Source organism: Neoarius graeffei, chromosome 26 (assembly GCF_027579695.1).
Source record: "Neoarius graeffei isolate fNeoGra1 chromosome 26, fNeoGra1.pri, whole genome shotgun sequence".
Classification (NCBI taxonomy): Eukaryota; Metazoa; Chordata; class Actinopteri; order Siluriformes; family Ariidae; genus Neoarius; species Neoarius graeffei.
In genome coordinates, this window is record NC_083594.1 from 3,481,339 (window position 1) to 3,494,242 (window position 12,904).

The 12,904-nt window shown below is 41.1% G+C and overlaps 1 protein-coding gene across 3 annotated transcripts in view; it reads right to left on the reverse strand.

The window, feature by feature from the left end:
* Positions 1-12,904, reverse strand: part of mmel1 (membrane metallo-endopeptidase-like 1) — a 62,620-nt gene that overhangs the window by 13,774 nt on the left and 35,942 nt on the right. For all 3 annotated transcript variants that reach the window (XM_060909751.1, XM_060909749.1, XM_060909750.1), the window contains 13 exons: positions 11,549-11,715; positions 10,801-10,830; positions 9,371-9,433; positions 9,007-9,168; positions 8,806-8,886; positions 6,227-6,322; positions 5,825-5,943; positions 5,626-5,691; positions 5,388-5,522; positions 3,896-3,985; positions 3,657-3,793; positions 1,194-1,287; positions 948-1,076 (listed from right to left, as the gene is read on the reverse strand). In XM_060909751.1, coding sequence (XP_060765734.1) covers positions 948-1,076; positions 1,194-1,287; positions 3,657-3,793; positions 3,896-3,985; positions 5,388-5,522; positions 5,626-5,691; positions 5,825-5,943; positions 6,227-6,322; positions 8,806-8,886; positions 9,007-9,168; positions 9,371-9,433; positions 10,801-10,830; positions 11,549-11,715 — 1,369 coding nt within the window. The remainder of the gene's footprint in view (positions 1-947; positions 1,077-1,193; positions 1,288-3,656; positions 3,794-3,895; positions 3,986-5,387; positions 5,523-5,625; positions 5,692-5,824; positions 5,944-6,226; positions 6,323-8,805; positions 8,887-9,006; positions 9,169-9,370; positions 9,434-10,800; positions 10,831-11,548; positions 11,716-12,904) is intronic.

A 12,904-nucleotide genomic window follows, 5' to 3' on the forward strand; every position in this document is an offset into this window, starting at 1 on the left:
GAAGAAGACGATGGACATTTTGGAATGATCCAGTCAGAATCCAGAGCTAAATCCGATCAAAAACCTGTGAACTGGCTTGAAGAGGGCTGTGTACAGGAGATCCGCAGACAATCTGACAGAGCTGGAGCATTTTTAAGTTAAGTTGGGAGGCTCTGACCCAAAAAGATCGAGTGCTGTATTACAAGCATGCACACTTCTGTAACCAGGTGATTAGAAATTGTGTTTTTCCCCCTAAAACATTTCTGTTTGTTTTTCACTTGAATTTGCTGGTTGCTATATTACATACAAGATGGAAAAGATCTGAGATACAAATCAAGAGCTTCAGTTAATGTTCAAATATCAGAATGGGAAAAATTACGATCTCAATTTTTGTGTGACTTTCTTTCACTGTGGTATGGGTGTTGGTTTGAGCCAGATGAGTATTTGGTTTGAGTATTTCAGAAACTGCTGATCTCCTGGGGTTTTCACACACAACAGTCTCTAGACTTTACACAGAATGGTGCGGAAAACAAACATCGAGTGAGTGAGTGAGTGAGTGAGTGAGTGAGTGAGTGAGTGAGTGAGTGAGTGAGTGAGTGAGTGAGTGAGTGAGTGAGTGAGTGAGTGAGTGAGTGAGTGAGTGAGCGACAGTTCTGTGCATGGAAACAAACGCCTTGCTGATAAGAGAGGGTCAGAGGAAAATGGACAGATCGGTTCAAGCTTTTTTGCCAGGAAGGATATAGTAACTCATAAATCACTTGTTACAAACGTGGTGAGCAGAAAAGCAGAACAGCAACGGCAGAAGAACACATTGGGTTCCACTCCTGCAGCCAAGAACAGGGATCAAGAACAAGTTCCTTTTAAAGTGTCCGGTGAGTGTATAGTATCCAGGTGAGATAATCCAGTGAAGCAAGGATGATTTCATTCTGTTTCCTGTCTACGTCTATGCGTCCTTTATGAAGGCTCACCATGCGCTTGCTGTCTCCAGCAAAGGTCTCGCGTACGTACAGAGCCCCTACTGCGTTCTCCATGTTGTTCTGGACGTAGCGCACGCAATCACGCCAGCGTGCCTCCTCCACCGTGGTGCCGTGTAAAGCCTGAGTATTGTGTGAACATAAAAACAGTAAGGTAAGAGTAGAGCGAGGAAATATTAGAGGGAAAGTCCTGTATACAGGGTGATCAGTGTGCAGTTTGCCCATGGAGTGATCTCTCACCTTTCTGTAGTGAGCTCGGACCTCTTTCATGCGTCGACTCAAGCTGCTGACTCGCTCCATGATCAGCATCCAGACCAGGTAATTCTGCACAGTCCTGTGTTACATTTATAATAATACATTAGCCAGATGTTTCAATGCTCATTTAATTTCACCGTTTTTTTTTTTTTTATCGTAAGTAATTTTGTATGAAATTAATTTCTCAGAACTGCCAAGTCATAGTTGTTGTGGTTTTTTTTTTTAATTATTTGGTGTTATTATTGTGCTCATAAATACTTTGTTTAATCTTGTCATTGTTCATGTGTACCCCTCTAAAAATTATATACCAATCAAGATTCTTCCTCTTATTATTATTATTTTACAAAACTGGCATGCATAAAGACACAACGAGAGCTTATAAGAAGTATAACGTAACATAAAACATACATACAGGATTAGTACAGTAGATTAGATCTCATGATGATATCGATTCAACTCCAGAATTATTAGCACCCTTAATGATGTCTCATCTCATTATCTGTAGCCGCTTTATCCTGTTCTACAGGGTCGCAGGCAAGCTGGAGCCTATCCCAGCTGACTACGGGCGAAAGGCGGGGTTCACCCTGGACAAGTCGCCAGGTCATCACAGGGCTGACACATAGACACAGACAACCATTCACACTCACAGTCAATTTAGAGTCACCAGTTATCCTAACCTGCATGTCTTTGGACTGTGGGGGAAACCGGAGCACCCGGAGGAAACCCACGCGGACACGGGGAGAACATGCAAACTCCACACAGAAAGGCCCTCGCCAGCCACGGGGCTCGAACCCGGACCTTCTTGCTGTGAGGCGACAGCGCTAACCACTACACCACCGTGCCGCCCTCCCTTAATGATGTGTGAATTAAAATAGAAAAAGATTGGACTTCTTTCTTTTCTTTTAAAATAACTCTTTATTTAGTATTTTCAGCATAATATGGGACAAGCAAACAATAAAGCCCGGTGCACATGAGCGATTTTCCGTCGCTTGGTCGTGCAACTTTTTGACTCAAACGAAAAATTGCTTTGCGTGCGGATATTTGCGACGGCGATTTTCTGTTGCTTGTGACAGATCGCGGGTATCAAACATGCTTGCTATTCTGCAACAAAAAAATCGCCAGTTGCTGACTTGTTGCAGAGATATCGCCGCGTGTGCGTGTCTTTGCGATAACAAAGCGATCACCTCCAAAGGCTAAGCCAACCCCTGCCCGCGAAGTAGTCATGTGATTTCCACGTGACTTGCATCCCCCTCCCCAAATCACCCACTGGTCACAGATAACACACACATGCAGCTACCCGAGAGGGGAAACCTGTGTCCAAAAACTGCAATACGCTTGCGACAAGAAGTCGCCCGTGTACGCCGGGCTTTACAGACTGAAAAAAAAAAGTGGGGTCACCTAAGTTTGTATTGTCGTGATATATCATGACCAGTGTCCTTAATTGTCCATTGTTCAGGTCGCATCCTCTATCCCTTTGATATACAGTAGCCAGTCCATTTCTCCCATTTTCTGGGAAAGATTGCTCCTCTGGACCTCAGGTGGAATGTCATCTTCTCCATTGCATCGATTTCTTTCACTCTGTCCATCCACTGATTGAGGCTTGGGGACTCAGCTTTATACCAATTCTTTTTTTTTTTTTTTTTTTTTAACAGGCCATTAGCAGTATTTTACATAGATACCAGTCTTGTACAAAAGTACAAGACCTTAACATTATTAGGAATTTCATATCCCAAGATCTTTCTTAGAGTTAAACATATATTTCCCCAAAATGTTTGGATTTCTTGGCATGACCAGAAGATATGGGGGTGATTGGTGTCCAAGTTTCCGTTCCGCCTCCAGCACTGTTCCTGTAACTCGGATAGTTTACTTTTAATATGTGGTGTAATGAAGAAACGGGTCAAATTTTTCCAACCAAATTCTCTCCACTTCTTTGAACTTGTGGAAGAATGTTGTGCGCTCCACATTGAATGCCAGTCCTCCTGTGATATTTCTATGTTTAGTTCTTTCTCCCATTTTGTTTTCCCGTATCCCGTGTTGTTCCCATTCTGTTTCTGAAGGATTGGACTTCTTTCATATTTTCACTGTCTGATTAAGCTCAAAAACAAAGACGTATTTGTTTTCCGTTTTTACCCATCTTTTAGCATGGGTGCCAATAATTCTGGAGCTGACTGTATTATAGCCAACGCATTATTATGCATTTGGATTGCATTCCATTTTAGTGAATGTGATTTGAATGAATTATTATCCATCCATCCATCCATCCATCCATCCATCCATCCATCCATTATTTATAGCTGCTTATTCTGTCCTACAGGGTCGCAGGCAAGCTGGAGCCTATCCCAGCTGACTATGGGCGAGAGGCGGGGTACACCCTGGACAAGTCAATGAATTATTAACTATTGTTAATTATTAATTATAAAAATAGTTCATCAGAGCTCGAGTTCTGACCTGCGGTTGTATCTTGAAAGGACATTGTTGAGCTTGTCGAGGTAGGGTGAGCAGTAGACCACGATGGGCTCGTCAGGCTGCACTGTGATTGAAATGCCTGCCACGATGCCCTGGATATAACGGGTCCAGTTAAATCCCTGAGAGAGAGAGAGAGAGAGAGAGAGAGAGAGACGGACGCAGTGTTACACCCTGTTTCCTCTCTCACTCAGCAGCTTTAACTCTGAGAGTCAGAAACTCACGCCGAGGTTAAAGGTCTCCTGAACGTCCTGTAGAGTCATTTTGTTGTACAGCACAGTGATGTCGTTGCGTTCCTCGGCTGAAGACGTAGCCTGAAGAAACAAGGCAACTTTTACCCCCTTTCCTCTGAGTCATCATCTGTATTATTTGTTTATAACACAACACTGTTGAATTCTGGATTCTGATTGGTCAGAAGGTGTTGATTCATTCATATTAATGAACTCGTTGCTAGAGAATACATTACTGCTTTCTATCTATCTAACTGCTTACACAGGGACTTGTATGGCAGGTGCTGCACATGATCTCATAATCTAACAGATTAAAACCAGCGTTATTATTTAATAAAGAATACGTTTAGCCAAAGAGAATAACGTATAATCATTGATGTGGTGACATTTTCTGGAAGGAGGTGTTTATTATTATTATTATTATTATTTACAGAAGGAGTCTCCGGTATCAGCACTTTGTAACAGCTTTCTGACATCTTCAGGACAGCGAAAGAGAGAGGGTTAAAAAAGTGAGACTGGTGATGTGATGACTGTTTATAGCTGCTATAACAGGAACTGACCTGTTTCGTGGCCGTTCCACAACATTAATTATTATCCATACAGGACACTTTTTCGATGGAACAAAAACACGCGTTCTATTCCCTTCTAGCAGGTTTCATTCGTTTGGTTTGATAGCATGCAATATTGTTAGCATGTCACTTATCCTACGTGTATTACGTCACTCTACCCAATGGAGAACGAGTGTTCAATATGGTTTACGATATTGCATGGTTGTCAAGACAACATGACATCACACGTCGGAGACATAAAACTTCCGTGCTAGCAAGCGACTGGGACAATTTCTAAACAAACATGGCCGCCAGGTTTGCTTTGTTAAATACGGAAGATTTTGAGAGAATTTTGCAAAAGAAAGACGTGTTGAACACCCGAAAGGAATGTGTATGTATTATAATAATAATAATAATAATAGCTGGCTTTTTTCGTGATATATCAGATATATTCCATTCAGCTACTCGTCTTCAACTCATTCAGTATCATGCTAGCTGAATGGAATATATCTGATATACCATAATATAATTTAAATGTAGCTATTAGCAGATAAAAAGTATTAAGTTAATTTTTATTTAATAAAAATCATGCTCGAGGGTAAATTGCTGTGGTATAAGAGAAATAAAACACTTTGGGGCGGTAACAGTAAATCCGCTTCCTCACGCCACTTTGCTGTTGATTATTTTCCTATAACAGCACAACACGGAGTATTTTATTGCGTTCATAACATTTTAATCATTTATTATTTTTATTATTATTATTATTATTTCAAAATGTATGATGACAGTGTAAAAGTTTTTCATGGAATTCAGCATCTGCCCCAGATTCCATTTTAAGTGAGTTTTGAGTAACACCGGAGTATTCCTTTAAAGATTCGCTCACTAATAGCTTGTGTGTTATCTTCCATCTGATATCACCAGACGCAGATGTTACTCACATTCGCGACGTCTCTCTCCAGCTCCATCACTTGCATCATGTCCTCCCACACACGCTCGTCATCCTGGGTGAGGTTCCTGTCCTCCCGTACTATTTTCGCCATGGAAACCATGAACTGCAGGTAGGCCTCACGCACCTACCCATACAAACAAACAGAGGCTGCTGCTCAACCCTGTAATTATCATGTGGGCGTCGAGTGGCTGTGCAGATCACTGAGAAAGACACGGTGCACATTTTACCTTTTTGTAGTTGCCATCATTGAGGTAATAATCTCTTGAGGGCATTCCTAAAGATGGCTGGTCAATCTGTGGAAATGGGAAGGACTGGAAGTGGCACACTCTATTTCATTTTCTGTGTCATAAAGTTTATTGAATACTGGATTTAAGTGGCTATAAAGCTCTTTGGGAATAAACCCATTCAGGAGAATGTTATCTTTACGTGAATGATGTGGTGGCTTGAGTCTCGATCATCAGGCCAAATGAACATTTCCAGCAAAACCTTCTTGTTGTAATGAGAGTTTAGGGACGCCAGCATGTCCTCCAGACTCCAGGACTCGTCTGCGAGCACAAATAGATAAACAACAAAAAAAATTAGCATTTTTTTTAGCATCTGTCGTCTTGTAATAAAATATACCCTGTTGCTCACATCAACGACATCACATAACATGGTCAGGAATCTCCTGTCCTGAACCCATCTCTCCTGGAGCGCCAACCTTCCCAATCAATCTGCTCCTTATCATCTTGCTGAGACTCCAGCCTCTGTGCTATTGTTTTAGCTAAAACAGAGACACCGCTGTCCCCTATTGTGTAGGCTCACAGGGGGACTTGGTATCTTTGGTACCTGCTGTGTTGTTCCAGTCCTCAGAGGCAACAGGCCAGTCACCGATACGCTCAATGAGCTTGAGGAGGGGCTGCGAGTCGCGCTGTTCGATCACACCTGCAGGGGGCAGCAGTTTGATCAATTTACACATCAGGAACAAACCAATGGCAGGAAACTGACAGCAGAAATAGTGCCTTTTTAAAGAGTTGTATATGACAACCAGAAGATCTTTATGGAGCAGGTTTTAGAGCACCATGATCTTTAATTTTCGATCTTCCTCCTTCCTGAAATTCAGCCTCACTCAGTGTCATGCTGCTTCCGATCATTAAGCTTCGATTTTCTCTGGATCGTTCTCGTCTCCTGTGATTTAGCTTTATTTGAAGTGTTGTTGCTTGACTATTCTTTTCTCCCCGGTGATGAAATGATTTGTGCCTTTACTTACTCAGGAGTTCGCATCTATACACAGTGCTGTGAAAAAGTATTTCTCCCATTTTTGCTTATTTGTCACATTTAAATGTTTTAGATCGTCCAACTAAGTCTAATATAAGATAAAGATGATGTAAGTAAAGACAAAATGCAGCTTTTAAGTGATCACTCCATTTATTAAAAGTAAAGGGTTAATCAAAACCTGTATCTACTGTATTTTATTTGTTTCTTTGTTTTTTTCTCGAAGCATTAAATGATTCACAAAACTCACAGTTAAAGTACTGCGTTCCTTTTAAATAATTAGATTTTTTTAAATGATTTTTCTTCCTGGGAAGTTGAGTTGCGTCCTTATGATCCTGATCGGCGAAACAGTGTTGTCTTTTTGATGGATTAAAAAACACTTAATCTCAAGCTGTGAAAATTAGCTTCGATTAGCCATCCACCTCCCGTTAGCAGTAAAATTAATTAATGATGAATATGACTTTAAAAATCCTCTCTATCTAATGCTTTAATCCTATTAAAGTATGTCATGTGATATTGATGGTGTGATATTGTATCAGTAAAATTTATCAACATCTATTTTATTATTATTAAAAAAAAAATACTCACACAAACCCTGTCAGATATCATGCTTGTGAGCTGGCCAGGTTTACCAGGTAAGAATATAAAATTATGTGGAGTATGAAGTTCAATAATTATTGGCCCTCCATAATTATTGGCACCCCTTGGAAAGATTAGTACAAAGGGTTTGATAAAATCCACCTTTTGGTGAAGCAGCGTCCTTTTCGGCATGAACCGGACATCTCTTAGGCATACAGATTAGATTCTGAATTAGGAATATGATTTAAAATGATCTTCGTGATTTTAAGTCACCTCAGAAATCCTGTCCGTTCATATTAGTGAGTTGGCCAAAATACATCACCTTGGGTAAGTATTTGCTCCCCTTGAACTTTTACTTTTGTAGTGTTCCAAGCCAAGCTGGAACTGAAATGAACATATGTTATGGACTTATATGGCAAACCCTGATGAATATTTTTCCAGAACTTTGTCTCGGGCTTGTTTTGATAGCTCCTTGGTTTTCATTAAGGTTTTTTTTTTTCTTAAATGTATGTTCTCTAACAAACTCTGGAACAAATTACATAGCTGGAATGCTTATGCAGTAACTCACTATTACATTAATAATAGAGAACCTTGTAGTACTCCATGTTAGTGTCTAATGAAAATGTAATAATATTGATTGATTCATATTTTCCTCATTATCATTCATCCACTGAAATCGTTCAATTTTTAGTATCTGGTTTTGAATGGATAGCCTTCCTTTGTCATCTCTTTCTCTCTCTGTCTCTACTAAAACCATGTTTTAGCATGTAGGAGTTAGTTGGCAATCAGGATGCAAGTCCTGTTTCTTTCCGCTGCCACATTTCATTTGTTCATAATTATTTTCATATTATTATTATTATTATTAGGCGGCACGGTGGTGTAGTGGTTAGCGCTGTCGCCTCACAGCAAGAAGGTCCGGGTTCGAGCCCCGTGGCCGGCGAGGGCCTTTCTGTGCGGAGTTTGCATGTTCTCCCCGTGTCCGCGTGGGTTTCCTCCGGGTGCTCCGGTTTCCCCCACAGTCCAAAGACATGCAGGTTAGGTTAACTGATGACTCTAAATTGAGCGTAGGTGTGAATGTGAGTGTGAATGGTTGTCTGTGTCTATGTGTCAGCCCTGTGATGACCTGGCGACTTGTCCAGGGTGAACCCCGCCTTTCGCCCGTAGTCAGCTGGGATAGGATCCAGCTTGCCTGCGACCCTGTAGAACAGGATAAAGCGGCTACAGATAATGAGATGAGATTATTATTATTATTATTATTATTATTATTATTATTATTAATAAAATATTCTCTTTTTGTATTCTATGTAAATGTGGCAAACTCAGTAACCTAAACTAATAAATAACTATTATACTGCTTATTTATTTAAAAAATGTAAATATATTCATTTTTATCCACACTCCAATATCATGGGCTGTTTGGTGTAGATTAATGACCTATTCTCCCAGTTAAGTCCAGTTGAATTTCCAGATTGCAACATTCCAAAATATGGAAAAGTTCAAGGGGGGGGGGCAAATACTTATGCAAGCTCCTGCGATTAGAGTCCTACAGGATGTCCCAGCGAAACAACACTCACTCTCATTCATACACGATCTGTAGAGCACTTTGGCTTTCTTAAAAGCTTCCCGGTCACGTTCACTTTGTGCCTCCAGAACCCCTGAAGGAAAACAAAACAAAACAAAACAGACAACAGAACATTAAATTGAATTAAGTTTTCATTTGAAGTAAATGGAAGTCGGGACGTCTCTCCGCACACAGAGGTGACACTGACACTGACCCTTGAGCACGATTTCCAGCTCATCCCTCAAGATGTTGAAGACGCTGTGGAGCGAGCTGGTCTCGGGGATCACGTGCTTCTCCAGCCAGCCTCCACACGCGTACTGGTAAAAGTTCTGGCACGGGTCCACGCGCTGGTCCATGTTCTGTAATAACCTCGCCGCTGGGAGAACAGCAGTGAGTGAGGGAAGCGTTTCTCATCCTCATAACTCCGCTTATCATCGTTTTAAAACTAAGAATCCTGGCACTCTGTATTGTATACACAGCTACAAAATACACAGCTCAAACTCTGAAGACGGGCAATGCTTTGAACAGATTTACACCACTTTACTCAGAACTGCTGTTATTATTTGATTTTATTTCACCTGCCATGACGCAGTCTGGGGTTGTGCACACAGTGGTGTCTGGGTTCCTGTGATACTCCAGGCCTGTGAAACATCATCAGCACTTTCATATCATGAAGTGCAAATAAATAGTGTATTTCTAGCACTGTTTGCGACAAAGGCCCTGTCCACACGGCAACGGATTCAGGTGAATCTGATAAAATTGTTTATCGTTTCGGCCTGGCGTCCACATGGCACCGGCGTTTTGGGTGCCCCAAAACGAAATCATTTGAGAACGGGTTCCAGAGTGGAAAAATCTGGCAACGGCGCCGTTGTGAAGTCGTCTGGATGAGTAGAACGGATTTGTTTACGATGACGTCACAACCACATGACTGTCAGTGCTTCACGCCGGGTAGAAGTGTAACGAACTCGATGCGAGTTGTCAACAAATCCTATAACTTGGTTCATGAAACGCGCTTTCAAAATATTTTCACTGTGAATATTTATTGTGTAATGGTGCAAAGTGAGAGAGAGAGAGAGAGAGAGAGAGAGAGAGAGAATAGCCCTTAGGGCAGAGTCTTTAGTCCAAACACTGCGGAAGTACTGAGTATAACCAAACCGCGCACCGCCCGTGCACTTTCCAAAAACAAAAACAATCCTGCCAGCAAAAATAGGGAAAAAAAAGGAGCGATCTCACCTCTTCAGATGTTGGTTTAAGTCCAACAATACATTCCTCAAAAAGGGCGTAGAAGAACAAAGTAATCCATCAACGTGTAGCATTCAATTTATTCCGGACCATTAAAGAATTCTGGAGGATATCAGAATGTTGGCGTACCGGCTTCCATCTACCCCCGTTCATTCCTCTTTCCGCGTCTTTCGTTTTACGCTACTGATTAATAATCAAAACTTTATGTGGCTAATGCTACAGAAGAAGGGGTTTATGCGCATGCGTCTACTTCTTCTATTGTTCTGGTGTCTCCGATAGGACCGTCTTACAGCGCACGTAGAGGTGTGGCACGTGTATTGCATCGTTTTCAGCAAGTGTTGCGTTGCCATATGGACCTGATATTTTACTGATCCGTTGCCCATGTGGACGCGATATTTAAAAAAAAAATCTTGTTGCCGTTGTCATGTGGATGTAGCCATAATCTCCTCAGAAACTGTTTTGTTCTGTCTAAAGGGATAACTGGGATCGTGAAATTAGATGTGAGGATAAAATCTCAAATCAACACGAGAATGAAAAACTAGTATTGATCAATGCATTATATCATGAGGTGGCATTGATCAGTTAATAAGAAACTATTACACACACACACACACACTCTCTCTCTCTCTCTCTCTCTCTCTCAAAGGTAGTTTTATTTGTGATGTCTATTTGTAATTTTCTGGGGAAATTCATTATTAATGTTTGTTGTCGTTAGCGAACTTATACTAGTTTTCCTAAGAACGTAACAACTGGTAATATACAGTACCTTTTGACGCACCATTTCGATAGGAATAATCTGAAATAAAATGAAAAAACATTCATTAAGTGTTTACATTTATGTAACTATTTCTTATTACATTAGTAATTATTCTATCCACATTCACTGGATATGAGCAATCGCATGCTCTGATTGGCTACTCTACTACTAGAATATCAGCTCATATACCGTGAGAAGAGAAAAAGAAAATGGCGGAGCGTGTTGCTGAACCAACCAAGGACGAAATAAAAACTCTACTCAAAAACAAAACCCCAAGAAACACACAAAAAAAGCAAGAAAATATGGAATGAAAGTATTTGATGGTAAAAATGTATGTTTTTTTATTTTATTTTTCAAGAATTATTATTACAGCATTTTTCTCCGATTGTGCCTGACATTTCGCTGGTTTGTTTACATTCTAAGCGGAAATGATTTTGTCAGATGTTTTGTATAAAGTTTTTTATCGAATTTGCTAAAAATAAAAATGCTCTGTTACTCAAAATCCTGCGAATGTGGACAGAATAAAACAGCGATTCCACTCAGTCTCAGTGCTTCGCGTCTCGTCGGCTATCAGCTGATGCAGGACTCGATTTCGTAGAATAACTGTTAATTGTTATTTGGGAAAGTAGTACAGATTTATTTGCATCTATGCAACTGATTAGCAGCTCAATTGTTCTTGTTCTATCTTTCACACAAAATAATTGCTGAGTGACGATTTACGTGAACACAGCCCATAAAACATGCTACAGCTTCCGACCTTTGAGTGCTGAAGCGTAAAGCACGACCAGTCCCGCCAAAGCGCAGCTCATCAGCAGTAATATAACGGACAGGCCGATCTCCACTACGGTCCAGCGATGTTTCCTTGGCTTGGTTGTTTTCTCCATGATATCCATTTGGCTCTCGGATTTTCCCATTCTGTGCGTTCTGAAAACAACACAGCAGTCGTATGTGTGAAGTTTGGTGAGATTAATTTGTACATTTTGCGATAGAAGTCAGGTTGATTCGTACGTATATTGTACTGTAACCAACGTCACATTGGCACATGCAAATACTTTGTCTTGCTTTTACCGTCAGTCTGGCTTTACAGTGTCCGAATAAAAGACTTAATGGTTGGTTTGCTAGCTAGCTAAAATCATCAGCTATATTTAAAACATGACAAGAGACAGTCACGTAAAAAATGACATGAAAGACAAGGTGAAACATTAAATCTACCCACCCCTACGGAAGCAAACTCACTCGGAACCGATCATTGACTAACTGCCTCCGTGAATTCCTATCTTCCATCACGTTCATCATCAAGCTTCTCCTGTTCATATTTGTATCTTCTTTGAGCTGATTAATGTAGTTTTGTCTTGGTCTGCCACGGCTTCTCCTTCCATGAGTCAGCTCCCACAGCACCAGTTTGTGAACTACTTCATCCTTTTTTCTCCAACAGCGACCTGCAAATCTCAATCTACACTTGCGGATGGTTTCACTAAGACTTGGTAGATCTTTGTATAATGCATTGTTTGTGGGTTTTTTGCCGCCATGATGCATTTTGAACATTTGATACAGATGTACTCGCCAAAGCAGATCTCTCCAGCATCTATACCATCTTAAAGCAGTCCCAACTCCAGTGGGCAGGACACCTGGTTCGCATGCCAGACCATCGACTGCTTTACGGAGAGCTACAGGAAGGTGCACGGTGCCATGGCGGGCAGAAGAAACGCTTTAAGGACTCACTGAAAGCTTCTCTAAAAGCTTTCAAAATTGACCCCTACACATGGGAAGAAACTGCTATGGACAGAGCACACTGGCGACATCTAACCTGGGAAAGAGCCATCACCCACTACCCATGAGGAGACCCGTACAACCACTGCACAACAAAAAAAGACAGGCCAGGAAGGAACATCTCAGCAACCCTCTAAAGGACACCATCCTCCATCCATGCCTGCACTATGTCACAGGGTGGTTAAAACTGTATTGGAATTTTAGTGGGAAGTGTCACGATTCTTAGTGGTAACCATTTTTTTTTTGGTGTACCAAGATGGCTGCCACTTAGTGGATGTTGGGTTAACAATTGACTTCAGCTGTGTCAATCACAATGGTGTATGATGATTGGGGCATTCCTCAA